We start from the raw sequence: 21,126 nt of genomic DNA, 5'->3' as shown, positions 1-21,126 counted from the left end.
GGCGAACAGTTTTGGAGAACTTGATGTTTCCCCGTTCAAAGGAGCTGCATGTGCATGCCCGAGAGGCGTTTCAAAGATGGCCGCCGACTGAAATGACTTGTCTTAAAGGGACTTTGTTTATACTCACACTTTTGCTATTGTAAATCAATCTGAATGATATTTTGCACATTTGTGATGGCGAGTTTGAAGATGTGCGACCATGGTTTAGTTCGTTTATAGCCTAACTTTAGCTCTTTTCTTCTGCCGATGTTGTTAAAAATTCATAAAAGTTGTTCATTTGTGAAGTACAAAACATGTAAGAATCTTAAACTGTATTGGTCACAGGGCTTATTTTCGACTGTAGTCTAAAATCCAATGGAGAAATCCTGTTTCAATTCAACTTTTGGGTTGACCTACAAAAATATGTAATCCCTGCAGCACTTACACAGCCTAAAACAAAGTGCACCTAAATTGTTTTCTTTAATTGTAAGGAAAGACCTGATCTGTTTGATCGTCTACTTTCATTCAGGTAACTGAGGTTAGATCAAGCAAGTCTGTAGGTAGAACCCCTAGATGAACCTGCTGTTTTCCCTTCAGCCTTTTTCCCCTGTGAATATTATTCACAGCTTCGTGATGACGTTGGTCGTAATTGTCGAGCTTTGAAGCGGTGCGTGAACGCTCGGGTCCCGTTTAGGACCTGAAGATGTTGTTGCTGCTCAGACCACAGAGCATCCTGTCTTAGTGTGTGGGCTCTTGTGGTATTAGTAATGAAATTCACACTTCCCTCATTTCCATTGAAGCAGCAGATACAGTTGAAATTGATGTGGCTAGAGCACTCACACATTTACTGGCAATGCTGTCAAGTGTAAACAAAGCTTAGGAAATAGAGGTTTGAGAGGGGGCTGGTTCGGACGCACAAACGTGCACAAACACACCCAAACAAGTGTGAAACCAGCAGCAGCAGCAGGGTAAAAAAATATAAGATGGATATGTTTCACTTGCCCTTTTTCCGCTGATCCAAAAATGAAGAATCTGTCATCCACTGACCTTCATGTCGTACCAAACATGTTTCTTGTTTCTGTGCTACATAAAAGAAGGCATTTCAAGATTGTTTTTTTTTTTCTCCATACAATGGATGTCAATGGTAGCTAAAAACTGTTTGGTTACCAACATTCTTCAAAATGTCGTCTTTTCCATATATGGTAATATACTGTATGACGACAACAACTATCCCTTTAATGTTTTAAGGAATCTTTTTATATATATATATATATGTATTTATATATTTATATATTTATATAGAAATAGCAGTAGTTCTCGTTTCTGTAGAAGTGAGACCAGAGGAAGTGAGTATTTCAGCGTAGGTCGTGATGTAGACATGTCACTATATCCTCTTCATGTCACTAGATCCTGCATCAGAGACGCTGGTTTTAATTTCATTTTTAAATTTGACATCATTTGAAATAGCTTATAAGTCGCCCGGTATTATAAATGATGGTTTTTCTTTAAACAATAACAAAAATAGAATTTTTGTTATTATTTGAACATCAAAATAGAACATCAAAAACAAATTCTTCATTATTATCCGGTGTCTGGAACAGTGATTTTAATTCGATTTTTTTTCTTTTCTTTTCGAGAGCACAATTGTTTTCAGATATTCAAAAAAGCTTAAAAATGTGTTTAAAGTTTTGCATATCTTAATAATCACATTTAATTAGAAAGAAGAAGAAAATTAATACATTTAAGAAGAAAAAATCTGATCCAACTTCTGGTTGTAGATATTAGGTAACCCTTTTTTCCCAAGTTCTTTTTTTAATAAGATGTATTTGTCTGAAAAGTCTCATTAAACAGCTTATTTAAATTACAATTTAAAAAAATAGTTTATGAAGGCATAGTCAGAATTAGTTGTTTAAAGAATTACAAACAAGATAAATATATATATGTGTATATGTATATATAGTGCTGTGAATCGATAAAAAAACACATCGCAATTAATTGTGACTAACATTATTTTTTTTATAGATATTTTTATATTGTAATACTTTCACATTAAATCTCCAAAATAATGTATAATATTTTAAATATTTGTTTAATGTCATGTTTTAACAAACCACTATAATTCTTTCCTCAATTTTAGCCATTAATTATAGCCATTCAACATTACAGTATAATTGAAAGCTATCAATTAAACATTTTAATAGAATATATTACTTTGTTTTAATTTCACTTAAAATCTTAACATAAACTCATTGTTTTAAATGTCACATTTAGCGGTGCCTTTAATAAATCGGGGCTCAACACTAAGGTTTTTTTCTACTCTCTACTTTTTTCTACAAAAAAGTTATTGTTTTCATTGTTTTTGACCCATGTAACCTTGTAAGCAGTGCTTTAAGATTATCAGGTAGGTCTAACAGGTAAATATTCAGAAATTGAATAATCAAATTCACAAAAATATATAGATTAATCCTTATTAAAGCTACAAAAGTTATTCAGTCAAGAGCAGTAAGTGATCTTTTGTTCTTTGATTGACATTAATGACAGACATCAGGTTTATTAGGCTGCTGTCACTTTGGGGCTGTTTACACCTGGTCACTTCATGCGTTTTCTGTGATCGGATAGCTATCGGATCGTGAAAACACCAGGTGTAAGTGCCCTCCGAAACGCATTCGAGACGGATTTGAATCCGATCGCTCAAACCACTTCAGGAGGAGGTCTGGGCCGCATTCCAGACGAAACTGGACAAGTGTAAATGCATCTGGTTGTTGAAACCACATATGTAAATTTTACTCCTCCCAAAAATGCTAAACAAATTAACGTGTGAGAGCATGTTATTGGCCAGTGGTTTTCAATCCTGGTCCTGGGGACCCACAGCACTGCACATTTTATATGTCTCCTTTATCTGACACACCCAGTTAAGTTCATAGGGCTCTTTCCTAATGAGCTGATTATCTGAATCAGGTGTGAAACAAACTGTGCAGAGCTGTGGGTCCCCAGGACCAGGACCACTGTTATAGGCTATATGTAATGTTATAGCCAGATATGACGACGCTACTGCAACACGCATCACAGCAGATGCGCAGATGAGCAGCTGAGCATCTACACTGTTAATTATTTCACTGTAAATTTACAATAAATTGCAGGTTAATAATTGCATGACTTTCACAGTAAGTTACCGTATCATTTTTACAGTAAATAATTGTGAAATGACAGCTGTTTACTGTGACTTCACAATAACTATGCCGTCATATTACTGTGATTTAGCAGTAAGCTGCTGTATAATTACTGTATTTTACTGTGCAATTACAGTTAGTCTATCATATTACTGTAATTTAACAGTAAGCTGCTGTAGAATTACTGTATTTAACCATGTCTATACTGTGATTTAGCATAAATGATGGACCAAACAAAACTGATAAAAACAATGGTTTAACTTTTATTTTTTTAGAAGAAAAATACATTTTAATAACAGGAATAAACACTGTGTAACATGAATGAACACTGGGTAACATGAATGTCTGTCAATATGTGTGTGAATGTGTTTACTGTGTTTACCATTATGTGATAATGGTACTTGAAAAATACAATTTAATAACAGGAATAAACACTGGGTAACAGGAATGAACACTGGGTAACAGGAATGTGTGTCTATGTGTGTGCACTGTGCATGTGTTTACTATGTGATAATGGTACTTCACAACGTAGGACCTGAAAAGAGAAAGAAGGAGAGAGAGAAGAGAGAGTGAGAGAGGGAAGAAAAGACAAAAAGGTGGGAAAAGAGAGGGTTGCAGGTGTCTCGCTCCTTCCCTTGCAGCAGGCACCTGCATAGTATGGGTTCTGTCCACTATCTACAAAAGATAAGAAAGACAAAAAGTTTAAGTTACTCTGTGGTGCAAGTACCTGCAAGTATGGTACTCGCATTGTAAAACTAATCCTAAAATGTGTACAATTTAAGAAATTACAATTGTAAAACTCATGATAAATCAGATAAATCATGTGAATAGTACTATATCAATTAATATTAAATCAACAAACCAGAGGACTCTGAAAGTAACATGATTGAGGTTAAGCAAAAATTACATGACATGCGTACATAGTAATGCAACTCAGTAAGCCAGTAATGTGATGTAAATTTACACTTAAAACTATTGTAAAGTACGTCTGTAAATTTGACGTTTTTATTCTAACCTATCAATAACCTATAACATTGAAAAGGCATGTTTAATTCAAATAAACGTAAGAACAATGAATTTTAGACATTTTGCAGCCTGTCTAAACTCGTAGAACAGATTAAAGGGATAGTTTACCCAAAACCCCACCCTCATTCCAAACACGTTAGCCCTTCGTTCATCTTTGGAACACAAATTAAGATATTTTCTGACTCCTCCATGGACAGCAATTTTATTACCACTTTCAAGGCCCGGAAAGGTAGTGAAGATTGTTAAAATAGTCCATGTGACTACAGTGGTTCAACCTTAATGTTATGAAGCGATGCAAAAATACTAAATAGTGCGGAACGCACAAAAAGTATTCTCGTCGCATCATAGCAATAAGGTTGAACCACTGTAGTCACGTGGACTATTTTAACAATGTTTTTACTACCTTTCTGGGGCTTGAAAGCGGTTATAACATTGCAGTCTATAAGCGGGATCAGAAAGCTCTCGGACTTCTTAAAATTATCTTAATTTGTGTTGAACAAAATTCTTATGTGTTTGGAACATCATGAGGGAGTGTAATTAATGAGAGACTTTACATTTTTGAGTGAACTAACCCTTTAATAGCTAAAGTAAACATCTTACTGCATAACTAATTCTAGCTTAAAACAGAGACAGTGTTTCGTTAGTCTGTTCTGAAGTTGGAACACAACTTACATTAGACTGACATCCATTCAAAGTCAATGAGCTTCCTGATCAGTGTACAGACTTGCTGGTTTATGTGTCCTCTCTGCCTCTTTGATTTTGTACCTGTCTCTGGGTTGATGCCCAAGAAGCACCTATAAACAAAAAGACAGAGAAGAAAGATGTTAGTTTAATTCAAGTGGGATTAAAAAGGTTTCAGTTCCCAGTCATCACCTTCAGTGGGTCACTGCTGTTGCAGTACTGAGCAAAACTAAAGTTAGCTCAGTTTTAACAAGGTGACATTACTTGGATTCAATTAAAAAGCAACCATTTAAATAACTTAACAGCAACTGAAAAACATTTACATCACAAACACACAGTCAAGAATAGTCCTGCAACAAAGTAAGTTAGATGTGTGTGATTTACCCAGGCAATGCATTTGCACACAACAATTTACATCATTTACACGTACTGTTTGCAGAGGATGGAGGAAGAGCCTGTTGCCAGTCCATCTCCATGTGGCTGTTTCTGCTTGCACTCTTCCTCCTAGAATTATTACCCGTTCACAGACAAAATGGCTCCTAATACCTCCAGATGTCGACCTGTTTTACTTTAGAATAGCACAGCTAACGAAGCTCCACTAATTCAGTGATAAACACATTTATTTTCCTATATCTTTTTTATAATAAAATGCACTTTATTTTTTCTGTTGACGAGACAGACAACGGCTGCTCCGTTTCACACACGGCAGAAAAATATGGACGACGCCCAGCTAGCTAACGTTACTAATTTGAGATTAATTTATTCCACCTTTGCACAAATCCACAACACTATAATGTATCTAGTTGATCATAACTGTCATAATACACACATTAAGGCCACAGCTTACCTTATAACTTTATTTCCCGGTGGTAGAAGAATGCTGTGGGAAAAGAGAGAACGCTGTTAGAGTAACGAACGTTAACTAAGAAAAGCATTAAGCAAAGCTAAAGTTCAATTTTGACGGTGTAGCTAACGTGAAGCCTCACAGTTAATAACTTAATACGGTACTACTAATACACTTATTAACACAACCAACGTCTGATCATTCAAATTTGCGCGCTCAAACCTAGACGCGAATCTGCTCCAGCTAAGTTACAAAAACATAAAACAGAACTTAACTAACGCTAATTTGGTTCATACTTTTAAATAACATGCAATTTCATATTAAAAACAGTCATCAAATTGACAAAGTTTGAAATTAAACACTTACCGCACTGAATCCGTCGAGTGAGACCATGGAGGAGATCAGGCCAGGGAGCTCAGATGACGCAGTTGCAGGCTGCAGCGCGAAAATGACGGAATTCACAGTAGTTTCTTGTAAAAGCCCCGCGCCTGCATTATTTTCACAGTAAAAGTCTAAATACGGTATTATATTGTGAAATATCACAGTTAAAGCCTGTGAAGTGGTAATAATGTAATTACCTGTGAAATATTACAGTTATATATTGTGAAATCCTGGAAATATTTTACAGTGTATTCATCAAGCCAACGTGCAAACTATCGCAAATCACAGTGAAAGTAAGGCGCAGACGCTTAACACACAATCATCATCGTTAAAAGTAAAGAAATGAAATGATCTTCCCAGGGCTGTTACTCTCCTATTGCGGTCTTTGATTTTGAAATTTTAGCTGATGATCAATAAAATGCAGCTCATATTTGTTGCTTTCGGTGACGTGCACTCCATTAAATCTGCAAATAGCGCGGGAATTGAAGATCGGATTTAAATCCTTTTTGCAAAAACACATTTATGTGACCAGGTGTAAATGGAATCGTATTGATAAATCAGATAGCTATCCGATCTGAGAAAACGCATGAAGTGGCCAGGTGTAAACAGCCCCTGTAAGACCTGACTCTCATGACACGGATCTGACACGCATCCTATTTTCTCACAACTCTTTATGTTAATTGAACACTTTTTAACTAATTTAAGACTGCTTACGAGGATACTCGACAAAAGGAGAATTTTGACATAATTTTGTGTGTGTTTGTCCGTTCAAGCGTGAAAGAGAACTCAGTGTGGCACTGGCACTCTGTCGGAAGCAGCATTCAGTGCATTTCAGGCGTTTGTTCACAGAGAGCTGCTTCACAAACTGAAGCAAGTGCTATTTGAGGTTTTTTTTTTTTGGTTTTTTTGCGGTTGAATGGTTTAACGGCACTTGAATCAATAACAGTGTGATTATATAAAGTAGCACAGCTAAAGGATGACAGAAAAAACGTGTTAATTGCGCTATATATTTTTAACGTGTTAAACTGAAAACAATTAATGGCAATTTTGACAGCCCTTATATATATATATATATATATATATATATATATATATATATATATATATATATATATATATATATATATATATATATATATATATATATATATATATATATATATATATATATATATATATATATATATATATATATATATATATATATATATATATATATTCATATATATATATATATATATATATATATTATATATATATATATATATATATATATATATTCATATATATATTCATATATATATATATATATATATATATTCATATATATATATTTATATATATATATATATATATATATTCATATATATATATATATATGTATATATATGAAGAGATCAGATGCAAAAACCTCTAAGTGCCATCTGAAATTTTCTTCTAGAATGATAATTTTTATCAAGCTTGTATATTTAAGTTCAGTAATTTCACTTAAATGACAATTCATAGGTAATTTTCATTGCCATTTAAGTGAAATTACTGAACTTAAATATACGAGCTAAATAAAAATGATCATTCAAGAAGAAAATTTCAAATGGCACTTAGAGGCTTTTGCATCTGAACTCTTCATATATATATATATACAGTACCAGTCAAAAGTTTGGAAACATTACTATTTTTAATGTTTTTGAAAGAAGTCTCTTATGCTCATCAAGCCTGCAGTTAAAAAACAAAAAACAAAAACAAAAAAAACAGTAATATTATGAAATATTATTACAATTTAAAATAATGGTTCTCTTTATTAATATATTTTAAAATGTAATTTATTTTTGTGATGCAAAGCTGAATTTTCATCAGGAAGTACTCCAGTCTTTGGCGTCTTATGATCCTTCAGAAATCATTCTAATATGATGATTTGATACTCAGTTATTATCAATGATGGAAACAGTTGTGCTGTTTTATATATTTTTTTGGAATACTTTTTTCAGGATTCATTGATGAGTAAAACGTTAACAGCATTTATTCATAAAAACAGCATTTATTCAAAATAAAAACATTTCTAACAATATAAATCGTTACCATCACCTTTTATCAATTTAACGCATCCTTGTTGAATTAAAGTACTAATTTATTTTAAAAAAAAAAGTTATTGTTCCCAAACTTTTGAACGGTAGTGTATATTGTTACAAAAGATTTCTATTCTAAATAAATACAGTTCTTTTTAACTTTTTATTCATCAAATAATCCTGAAAAAAGTATCTCAGGTTATAAAAAAAATATTAAGCAGCACAACTGTTTCCAACATTGATCATAAATCAGCATATTAGAATGATTTATGAAGGATCATAAGACACCAAAGACTGGAGTACTTGCTGATGAAAATTCAGCTTTGCATCACAAAAATAAATTACATTTTAAAGTATATTAAAAAAGAGAACCATTATTTTAAATTGTAATAATATTTCATAATATTACTGTTTTTTTTTTTTTTGTTGTTTTTTTTTAACTGCAGGCTTGATGAGCATAAGAGACTTCTTTCAAAAACAATAAAAATAGTAATGTTTCCAAACTTTTGACTGGTACTGTATATATATATATATATATATATATATATATATATATATATATATATATATATATATATATATATATATATATATATAAACGTTCCCTCTTTTACGTGCTATAATATATATTGGTGCCCCTTAAAATGTATAAATAATAATAGTTTAATAACTATATTCAAGAGCTGAGTTTGTAGGGCATCATTCATCCAGTATATGGGTTTTGGGCTGGTAACTGTGTTAGTCTGAACAGCGTGGGTGACGTTGGTCTCCTCATTTGACAGACTCTCTGCGGTGCAGTGTTTGCTGCAATCCAGGGCTGATTAGAGATAACTGCGTGTGCCACTGTGATGACGATGACGAAACCGGCTGACAGCTGGGTCCATGCACAGACGACAGTGTTTGTGGGCGGAGGTAAACACAAACCTCAACATCTGTGGCAGCAGGAAGTGAGTGCATACGCACTCCTCTGTCTTGTTCTCAGAATGAGTGAGAGCATTACCTGTGATTTTCCCCTGCGCCTGAGTGGAACTGTCTGTCTGAAGTGTGTGTGCGCGGCCCGTCTGAGATTTCAGAGGCAAAGGGGACTTCTCTGCTCTCTGCACCTGCTGTCTTTCTGTCACACACACATGCATACAAGTGTGTGGCTGACTAAATTACATATGCATGAAGTTTTTTCCTCCAACACTTTAGGTTAAAGTTATATAAATGTACAAGGGAGATGTTTATTTTTAGATGTTGTGACTGGCCACCATTTCCATGGATTCTGCCTGACTTTATTTTATCTCACTATTACTTTTACTCTGAAGCAGAAACAAGCAGTAACACTTTAGATTAGGGTCCAAATATCACTATTAACTAGTTGCTTATTAGCATGCATATTAGGATATTGGCTGTTTACTAGGACTTATAAAGCACATATTAATGCCTTATTCTGCATGACCATATTCTACATCCTTTAATAGCTAAACTTAACATCTACCTTATTTACTATTACTATTACTTATTTACTATTAATAAGCTTTTTATATTGAGGCAAAAGTCATAGTTAATAGTTAGTTAATAGCGAGAATCGGACCCTAATCTAAAGTGTGACCAAACAAGCTTTTTTTTTGTATAAAAATTTAATTTATGTACTTTCTCCTAATGTGGATAGACAAATATAAGTGAGTTGTTTGTTGGCTTTCCAAAATACATAAAACTGTCTTTTTGTTGCATTTCAAATATTGCTTTGTTTATTCGAGTGGCCTGAAATGTAATTTTATGGCTTAACCAATGCTGTTATTTTGAGGCGGGGCTATCTGTTTAATTGACCAATGGCAGACATTTAGGATACCTACTTGAAAACAGTCATCACTAGATGCACGTTCTGCTTTTGCCATTCACTTAAATAGTCTTACGTTGTGCTAAAACATTCCAAGTATTGCAGTGTTTCTAGAAATATGAGAACATAACTTTATGCATAGTTGTTAGAATTTATAGAATATGTTCACTGCTTTCACAAACCTCCCTTGTCTGGACTTGTCTGTATGCAGGCCGAGTTCATTTTAAAAACACTGATGTGTTTTGTGTATTTATGTGAAAGCAGTCCAGCTTTGGGGAGAAAAGGAAATGCATGACCAGAGAATGAAGTGTCCTTTGGCCGTTCTCCCTCTCCCCTCCAGCGTTCTGTAATGTGACTATCACTTTTTCCCTCCGTCTGTTAGAATCCCTCTCGTCCTTATTAGGAGCCGGTTCTGACCTTTCCCACAAGCCAGAAGTCAGACATACTGCAATCGTAATCGTCTCGGGTCGGAGCTCGCACTCCCGCTGCTGTCAATGATCGCTTGTTGTTCTATTAAACCATTTTGAGATATTGCAACTAAAGGATTTTTTTATTAAGAACTGTTTGTACTAGTCACAGCCCATTAAAATCACTGAAAAAGTCAAATATACACTTTTTCTTGCCTGTGCAATCCTCACAGCCATGCTACAGTAAGTTGCTATAAACGTTTTTTAATGTGTTACTATGCAATTGTTAGGTTGCCTGGGTGGTATCGAGTAAGTTGTTGTATTGCTATGCTGTTGTTAGGGTGTCTGTGTTTTCTAAGGTATTCTAAGGCCTTGTCCACACTAATACATTTTCATTTGAAAATGCATCTTTTTTTTCTCTGTTTTGGCCGTCCGTCCACATTGATAGTGTTTTTGTTAACAAACTTTTTGAAATGGTCTCCCAAATGGATAAATTTGAAAAACGTTTTTGTGTTGTAGTGTGGACTGTGAAAACGGAGGTATTTGAAAACGATGATGCATGTTTAGTCATGTGACGCATATTGTACCCATACATATCTGTGGTTATACTGGCATTGCCGTGCCTGCTAAATACTTTCATAATGTTGCTAAAGAGAAATGTTCCTGCAATATTGCATTCCTGCAAAGATGACTGAAAATGTACTCGCAATTGCTGTCCTGCAGCAAAATATGACAACTATTGCGTTTTAGACCATGCCATTTTGAGTCCAACCTGGACGCAACACATAGTGGTGCGATATTTTGCTATTTTGCTATTTGATCTTTGCTAAGCAAAGAAATTGAAATGGTATTTTAGCAGGAAAGCTGTGGTCCCACATTTCTCCATTCTGTATTCTTTGAAGTTGTTTTGGCTGTTTAAATTAGTGTGTGTAATGTCAAATATCTCATCGAGGAGGATGGTAGATCCCCCTTGTTAAATAATTGCTTGCCACTTAGGGAGAAACATAGTGCTCGATGTTTTGAAGCTTTTATCTGAGGGTGAAGCTGTCCTCATGTTCATGTGACTTTGATACTGCCTTTCCTTTGCTGTAATCATATTACACATAGGGAATTTTGTCTGATGTAAACACACACACTATCTATGAACGGATAGACAAAGAGGGAATGTGAGATGGAGGAGGACATGATTTCAAGCCCTTTAGTCAGGGTTTGACTTCAAGAATGGTTTGTGCCATGTGGATGAAATCTAGGAGAGGGAGTTCAATAGTTCATGTACAGTCAGACTTTACTTGCTTTCAGTAACAAAATATCAAACAAGCCAATTGTGCAGTGATTTTTAGTGGATGTGTAAAGTCAGTGTCCCTCAAATTCACACAGGTGTTTGTATATATACATTTGTAATCGAAATTATTCAACCCCATTGTAAATCAGGATTATTGGCCAAATTTACAGACTTTCAGCTGTTTGCAGTGAACAAATCAAACAAAATTAATTGAAATAGCTCAACACAGCAAATGTTTCAAGTGGTTTCACAAAATTCAACTGAAAATGCAACTTTTAATGACTTCTGCTGTCTCAAAATTATTCAACCCCCTGAATAGAATCCCTCACAACAGCACACATCTGCAAAACAGGTGTTGTCTCAAGCACAGCTGATGCAACTAATCAAGGGCTTCATTAGTTGCACCAGGTGTGCTTGATCTAGAACACATGAAATATCTGAGCTGGCTAAGTTTGTTAAGTGTCATGTTTTGACTGCATGTTAGAAATTGTCAAAAGTCAAAAGAATGGTCCAAAAAGTTAAGAGAAAATATCATCGGCCTTCACAAACAAGGAACAGGATACAAAAAGATATGAAGGCACTAAATGTTCCTAGAGACACCGTTGGAAACATAGTTTTGAAGTTCAAAGTTAAAGGAACTGTGGTTACACTACCTGGACGGGGCAGAAAAAGGAAGCTATCAACGGCTGCAACAAGATTTCTGAGAAGGCAGGTTCAGAAAACCCCCAGAGTGACTGCCAAAGATCTGCAGCAAGACTTAATGGCAACAGTCAATGAGGTTTCAGGTTGCACAGTGAGGTTCATACTAAACACATGCCAGAACTCCAAGACGTAAACCACTACCGATCCAAAAGCACAAGAAAATCTAAATCATATAAATAAAACTTTATTTGGTGCTCGATGATGCTCTGGGGCTGCTTTGCATCCTCTGGCACTGAAAACCTGCAGCCTGTGGAAGGCAAGATGGATTCATTGAAGTTTCAGGAAATCCTAGGAGAAAATATCATGCCGTGAGGAAGCTGAAGCTTGGGCGTCATTGAACCTTCCAACAGGACAATGCATTGGAGACTTGGTTGCAGAAGGAGTCCTGGAAGATTCAACAGTGTCCATCACAGTCACCTGACTTGAACCCCATAGAAAATCTCTGGTTGGATTTGAAGAAGGCAGTTGCAGCTCGCAAACCCACGATTATTACTGAACTGGTGGCATTGCTCATGAGGAATGGGCTAAGATTCTTCAGAAACGCTGCCAGAAGCTGGTGTCTGGTTCTACATCTCATATACAACAGGTCAAATCAGCAAAAGGGTGTTCTACTAAGTACTAAAGTTGCCATTAAGGGGTTAAACAATTTTGAGACTGTGGAATTCATTAGAAGTTGCATTTTCAGTGCAATTTGGGGAAACCACTTGAAACATTTGTTGTGTTGAGCTGTTTCAATTACTTTTGTTGGATTTGTTCATTGCAAACAGCTGAAGGTCTGTACATTTTGCCATTTGAACATTTTAAAAATACACTACCGTTCAATGGTTTGGGGTTGGTAAGATTTCTTAATGTTTATGAAAGAAGTCAGTTATGCTCACCAATGCTGCATTTATGTGATCAAAAATACAGTAAAAACAGTAATATTGTAGAAATATTATTACAATTTAAAATAACCGTTTTCCATGTTAATAGATTTTATAATAGATGCAAAGCTGGACTTTCAGCATCATTACTCCAGTCTTCTAATATGCTGATTTGCTGCTAAAAGAAACATTTCTTATTATCAATTTTGAAAACAGTTTTATAGTTTTGTGGAAACAGTGATACTTTCTGAATTCTTTGATGACTAGAAAGTTCAAAAGAACAGTATTAATTTGAAATAGAAAACAAATTGTAACATTTTAAATGTCTTTACTGTCACTTTTAATCAATTTAATGCATCCTTACTGAATAAAAATCCTTCTACAATATAATTATGTGTTACCAAAAAACACTAACGTCTAATATTCCAACAGGAACACAACTTGGACTGGTTTCCACGTATGCGGGCCATGTCGCTGGTTAGCAGCGATGCCGAGGGCGAGCAGAACGAGATCAGGAGTCTTCAGGAGAAGCTTGAATCCACCATGAAGCTCGTTACCAACCTGTCAGGCCAGCTCACTGAACTGAAAGAACAGGTGAGTGACGATGCTTTTGGGACTGATGTCAGAACATTATGTCCAAAGTGGCATGCTGACGTGTAGTCTTGACCCGTTAAATAGACTTCACAGACTAGAATTTAAGTTTGGTGAGAGTGAAACTACACCTTCAAGGTCAGTCAGTATGAGTCCACAACCCTCTACAAGGTTGAATTAGTCCAAAGGTCAATGAGTCATTTCTGTCTGTCTTTCTCTTTCTGCTTTCAGCTCGTGGTATTTAAAATGATCTTTCACCTGCGTCACGAGGCCAAGTGTTGTTTCACTTTTATTCAGCCGCATTGTCGTCCAGATGAAGTTCTGCGAACTCTAGCTTGTTTGTTTCCACAGATAAACAGTGTTACACACACACACACAGTAGATGGATATGATAAAGTGGGTCATTGAGTTAGACGCTCATATTTTGATTTGGTGGAAATATGCGTAATGGGATGTGCTGTCAAGTCGTCGATTTCTTGTAAATATGCCGAATTAACACCAACTTGAGGTGTGTAGCCACATGAAATGGGAAGTGTCTAGAGGGAAGTTGATCTGTTTTTGTACTCCAGACGAGGGAGAAAGGTCATTGTTTGGCTAAAAGAAAGCGAAGCAAGTGAAAAACAACAAACTTTCGCTGTTTAATCTGCGTCAATGCGGCGGTTACACGCGACAATACCAGTTTTGATTTTCTTTTCCTTACTTTAAAAGTTGAAGCTTAGAAGAGAGAACGAAAACAATTCTTCACACAACTATCCAGAAAATCTTTAGGCTGTGTTTTCAGTCCATCATCTTGTTGAAATATTATAGCACTTTTTCTGCTATCATACACACTGTCCAAATTAATGTGAAATCAAAAATTGAAGTATTCGTATTTACAATACAAAAAGTTGATATAAAAATATAACCATTGATATGAGAATGGTTTAAAAAAGGGAAACCCCAAATACATCAAATCAAATAAATATATTCTTCTTGACAAACTAATACTCTCATATAACAAACTGTTTTTCATACTTTAATCGAAGGTATAATCATTTAAATTAATTGATGTACAGTATTTCAAGACCATTTGACCTAATGCTTAAATGCTACAAATAATTCAAATATATTACAATCAATAAACACATTGGGTTTTTACAACATGGAACGGGGGATTTTCTGTAGACATGATGTCTATACTGTACAAACTGTATATTCTATCACCTATCCATCACAGAAAACTTTCTGCGTTTTTACATTTTCAAAAACTTAGTATGATTTATAAGCTGTTTTCCTCATGGACACACACTCACACTCACACTCACATACACTCACATACATAGCTATGTAAATATGCAACAAATGTTGCAAATATGTTATTTGTCATCCTGGGATTGACTCAATGCATAAGTGTAACCATGTGACCTCTTTCCCAGTATCTGTGACCTGCCTTAGGTCCCTTTGATGGACTGATTCAGTAATATTTCAGATTTATTTTACAAATGGATGTTTTACAAAAGGCAGGATCTCATGAGGTGGTTCCCCTCTAAAGCATTTGATCTCATATTATTATTATTATTGTATTGATTATTGAAATGATTATTGTAGGACTGAATTACAGATCCAGTCATGATAAGCTGTAGTTGAGAGCTCCTTATATGGAGTCACGTTAGCAGGAGGAGCGAGCACTGCCAGTTATCTTTAAATGGCTGTGTTTGTTTAGTTGTATGTGGTACTTCCTGTGGACACTAAGTTTAATAAATACATGCGTGAGTGTTTTTGGCTGCTTTTTGCAGCTGTTGAGTCAGACTAGGGGATTTCAGTACAGACAGTCTGAATTTCAATGGAACTGCGTACGTGAGAATGAGTGTGAGTTAGTGTGTTTTGTAGCTCAGTTACACAACTCTGCATGACATTGCTTCAATTGCTCCATTTTATATTCCCAGAAGCTTTTCTTTAAGACAGCACACAGCTAAAACACACAGGCACTTTTGTGTTATGGGGTCATAACCAAGGCAACATGAATGGATACACTGAATGCATCACGGCGTGACATGCCTGATCTGTGGGAGAGACAAAACAGGAGACGAGGATGATTAAAAATCAAGAAAAACTTAATGAAATAAACAATTATGGTGCAAAGGAAGCAGAGACAGATTTAACTATATTTTTCTTTAATTACTCTTTTTACACGCCCCCCCCCCCTACACACACACACACACACACACACACACACACACACACACACACACACACACACACACACACACACACACACACACACACACACATATGCAGCTTTATTTGTTACTTTTACATGTATTTTAAAATTTTCTGATCTATTTCTATTAACTATATTTTTCTTTAATTACTCTTTTTACACGCCACACGTCACACACACACACACACACATATACATACAGCTTTATTTGTTAATTTTACATGTATTTTAAAATTTTCTGATCTCTCTCTCTCTCTCTATATATATATGTATGTATGTATATATGTATTTATGTATGTTTTTATGTGTGTTTATGTGTGTATATATATATATGTGTGTATATATATATATATGTATATGTATATATACGTGTGTGTGTATATATGTGTGTGTATACACCATTATATTTTTATTTATATGGTTTAAATATAAATATATATGTGTGTGTATGTGAATATAGCTTTATTTTTTTAATAGTTTTATTAGCTTAGTTTTAAGTTTTATTTATATTTATATGGTTTGTCACACACACACACGCACACACACACACACACACACATATATATACACACTGTATATATCAATATTTTTTATAATTCAGTATTTTCATGTTTTATATATAGCACTATAGTTTTTTTGTATGTTTTATTATCTTATTATCTTTTTTTTTTTATGTCTAATAAATATATGTGTGTATGTGTGTATATATATATATATATATATATATATATATATATATATATATATATATATATAAATGTTTTCTCAGTTTTTAGCTTTTATTTATATACAATGTTTTATAAATATATTCTAAATTAAAATGCTATATTTTTATATGAACGGATACACAAAATGAATTATCGGTGTGTGTGGGAGAGACTAACAGGAGATTTGAAATATGTATTTAATCAAAATAAGCACAAAACATCTTGTGTTTGTTCTGACAGATGACAGAGCAGAGGAAACAGAAACAAAGGATCGGGCTCCTGGGACACCCACAACACATGAACATGAACCCCCAACAGCCCGCCTGAACCCCCTTACACTGGCCAAGTGTCCTACAGCTGTCTCCATCAGCCTGTCCGTCTGTGTGTGTGTGAGTGTGTGTGTGTCGAGACATCAAAGATACATCATCACCACAACCTGCTGTGTACACCGAAATAAACGGCTGTAGGCCACCAGAGAAGGGTAAATGACTTTCGCCCCCACTTCTTCACATCCATTTGAGTGCCAAATGTCTCTTTGTGTTAAAGAGGAAGTGAATTTGCATCACTCGCCTTCCACTGAGTGAAAATGAATGGCAGAGCTACACTAGATACTGCAAGACCCACGAACATGTGCTGCAGCCTGTAGACGCTGCTTGGACACACATCCTTTTGTATTGACCCATAGCAGTAAAGCAGTCAGTATTTGATGTCTTATTTTTGTATTTTGTGCAATATTAATACTTTAATATGCAACTACATCTGTACATTGTCTTAAAGGGACCTTGCAGTAATTATGTTTCTTTTTGTTTCGTTCATTTGCTTTATGAAACAAATTAGAGGCCAGGGACTCGTAGAATTACTGTTTGCGAAGTAAAGTTTGACGTGTGGTTTATGTATAAGGGGGAAAAAACAGCCTTTTTCGTATTTAAGTTCATTTATTTATATCAAAATGTAAAAAAAAGCTAGAAAAAAAAGCTTTAAGGAGATTATGCGTATGCTGCCAATTTAAAGTTCTTTAATTCTCATGAATAAAATCAGGTTTTGTTTAGTAATTAGGAGCTCTTTATTATGGTTTATGGCTTTTTGATTGTGCTGTCGGATTTATGACCTTAGGCGTCATATACTGAGTAATAATAGATGAACTGTTTATGCAGTTAAGATTTTATTATTTTGTCTTAAACGAATGCACTAAAATAATTGAACTCATATCATTCCTGTCAGCATAGAGCCATGTTAATCGTGCCTGGTGTATGAACCTGCAACTCAGAAGGTCAAGCGCAGGATGAATATTCGCTGACAAAAGCAATCTTTGTCGGGTTTTCAGTCATTTTTTTCTATACATTTTCATCTTTTAGCTGAGCAAAGCAGGACACTTTCTCAATATTATCAAGTTTTTTTTTGGTTTTGTTCCTTCATTATTATTCGATTTTTCTTGTAATACATGTATATATGTCTGCAGGTCTTTGCTTTTATATAGAGATATGGTTTCATAGCATCCTAATAATTACTGAAAAATAAGCCTACTACTGATTTAATATATAGAAATGAATTTAGTGATATTTAATAAAATATGTACTTCTTGTTCAAAGGACCAGAATTGAAATATAGTTTTTGTGTGTGTGTGCGTGTGTGTGTTTAAATGAATGTCTTTTGACCACCAACATGGAAAAAGTGGAATCAATGTAAAATGTCAGTAATTCTGCTAATTACACTTGTTCATTATTGATACTGGCTGCCATCTTGCACAATATTAAGTACTCGCACACAAATGTGTTCATTTCAGTGGTGAGTTAAGTGCAAAAATTAAGAGCAAAGATTGATGACTGCATCATTTTACAGGCGTCTCATGACGTGACATTTTATTCACCACAGTCAGTGGAAAGGAAGTCGAGCTTATTAAGAATTCAAAGCTTTATAGGATCTGGCGGCCCAAGCTTCTCTAAGGAAATGCACTTTCTGTGACCTCTCATGTTGATCTGCAAAAGAGGTGAAAAAGCTGTTTTCCACACACTGCTGAAACGCAGACAGTGCAGTGCAGTACGCTGTGACCGAGCTCAGATTCGGAGAGCCCCAGATTGATTTCAGGGTAAAACACTGAGGTATAACCTTGCTGTTGTCCGTAAAAAGAGCAAATGTGTGACTGAAGTGTCAGACAGGCCCTTTAGATGCTTAATTATTGACACTTGTCAGCGTCGTCAAAATTATTGCTCTAAAATCCCCCTGTGCAAAGTGCAGAATCAGACTGAAACCTTCCACGAGTTGAGTGACATTTGTGAAATAAAAGCAGAGGGAGGAAAATATGACTTGAAACCATCAGTTTAGTAAGAAATAGGAAACTCAAGAAGCTTTAATATGGGTGGGTTTCTTTCTGGGCTTATATTAAACTTATAAAGTTAATATTCGAGCTATTCCAACAGTGAGCCTCAGGACACGGTGAAAGCCTCGAGGTGTTCGAGCACGATGATCCATCAGTCATTTCTCAATGTTCTGAGAGTGGTGCTGTATGTTCGTGATGTTTTGTTCAAATATTATGGTGTCCTATTTATAGAGAACAATTAATAAAGAAACATTTACATAGGGATAACAAAAAAAGGTTATCCCTTTCGTGTTAAACTGACTCATTTGGAAAAATATCATATCACATAGAAACAGTAACCCTTTAAATTTGATAATTCTCACATATTACATTTTTTCAAAAATGAAAATATTACTGTATTTAAAATATATTTTTTACAACTGTAAATGAAAAATTGATTATTTTTTATTATCTTTGTGTGCTTTCCGGAAGTTCAAATGGCCGAGCGTGGCGCTAGCAACGACAAGATCATGGGTTCGACTCCCAGAAAAATTCACATGCATGAAATGATAAAAATGTACACCTTCAACGCAGCGAATGTAAGCCTGTCCGTCTTAATAAAGGTGAATAAAAGTCTGTCAAATGCATAAATGTAAATACCCTCAGAGGGGTATATTTGATCAAATGATCACAAAATGCATATATTTTTATTTTGGATCTGGGCACCTGCCCTTAAATATGAAATTTACAGGGCAAATTGACCCGTTAATGTCACAATCAGAATAGAAATTTAGGTTACACTTTATTTCGAGGTGACATTGTTACACTGTAATATTGCAGAGAAATATTAATGAACTACATGAACTTACTGTAGAGTTAAAGTTAGGGTTTGTTACTTGTAATTATGCATAATTTACTGTTATCATGTAGTAACATGTAGTCACCTTAGAATAAAGTGTTACCAAAATTTAACAATTTAAAGATTTCTTTTTTTGACAAGTCAAAAATGTGATGCTGAGTAACACTAATGTATTAATCTTCTATGTCTAACTATGATGTTTAAATATTTTTTCTTTTTTAAGTGCTTGTGTATAATGGACACTAATGTTAAGTGTTAGCGAAATGACGTCTACAGCATTCCATCTCAAATCAAATAACGCTCCTAATTGTAACATATTTGTGGTCAAATAAGGGGACTTTCCTTAAACAAAGGACACAACCCACAAGAAAGACACATAACATGAAACTGATTGGCATTGGGACTGTTTAAGACTAAACCAAGCAAACAGTTCAGTTATCACATGATCTATTAAAATTCTTGTTCCACTTGTTATGTAATAAAAGCAATTAATATAAGGTCCGACTTTGAAAGCTTAACCACTTAAAACTTGAAACATTATTCAGTATCTAATTACACTGTCACATGAGCACTAAAGTGTTGCCAGGCTTTATTACACCCCAAGCCTCAAGGACACATCCCAAATCTGTTTTTGTCATTCCATTTCATGTGCGACCAAAATAGGCAATGCATTTATGAATTCACTGAAGGAAGAGTCTCATGCACTGCTGTCCTCCGCCTGTGAAGAAGGGTGATGATGATGATGTGTCATCCTGTTGCACGCCACATAAAAAAGCAGCAAACTCCCCCTTTTTACACCAGTTCTGATACCATTTCAGTTGTTGTACTTAATGCAATGCATTACTTGCAATTGTGAAATTTACTAGAAATTATTTTAATATACAGAAATGAGAGGGTCACTTTTCTTCATTTAAATAAAATAATAAAATTAATCAAATCTTATAGCCCAAATAAAATAATCCATGCATTCAAATGAAAAATTGATTTATTTTAGTGAGAGAAAACAACATAGCAGCATGTAATGTGTGTAGTATGAACTCAGTAATGTAAATGCTACCTAATTATTTACTGTATTTTACGAGGACTTCCACGCCTCAGTTATTGTACCACCATTTCAAAGACTTTTAGACCAAATATTGCCATATTCATGAGAGACATTCTGCTCGTTATTTACAATTAAAACAGCGCGTGAGAGCATCGTTTTCATCAGAGCGCGCGCGCCCGCGCGCCTGGCTGGGATGAGCTCGAGCTGC

The 21,126-nt window shown here is 34.9% G+C and overlaps 1 protein-coding gene and 1 long non-coding RNA gene across 12 annotated transcripts in view; one reads left to right on the top strand and one right to left on the bottom strand.

The window, feature by feature from the left end:
• The window catches only part of itpr1b (inositol 1,4,5-trisphosphate receptor, type 1b), a 137,096-nt gene extending 118,778 nt beyond the window's left edge, over positions 1-18,318 (top strand). For all 11 annotated transcript variants that reach the window (XM_079856654.1, XM_079856662.1, XM_079856658.1 and 8 more), the window contains 2 exons: positions 13,653-13,814; positions 16,959-18,318. In XM_079856654.1, the coding sequence (XP_079712780.1) occupies positions 13,653-13,814; positions 16,959-17,045 (249 nt within the window). In that variant the 3' untranslated portion in view covers positions 17,046-18,318. The remainder of the gene's footprint in view (positions 1-13,652; positions 13,815-16,958) is intronic.
• Positions 3,484-5,819, bottom strand: LOC307150476. Its single transcript, XR_013819732.1, has 3 exons — positions 5,704-5,819; positions 4,848-4,969; positions 3,484-3,824 (listed from the first exon to the last, which is right to left on the bottom strand). It is a non-coding gene; the product is annotated as an uncharacterized lncRNA (long non-coding RNA).
• Positions 18,319-21,126: the final 2,808 nt, after the last annotated feature.

This window comes from Squalius cephalus, assembly GCF_949319135.1.
Source record: "Squalius cephalus genome assembly, chromosome: 22".
NCBI lineage: Eukaryota > Metazoa > Chordata > Actinopteri > Cypriniformes > Leuciscidae > Squalius > Squalius cephalus.
Note: the sequence above shows the minus strand (reverse complement) of the source record. Positions and strands in the feature narration are given on the sequence as shown.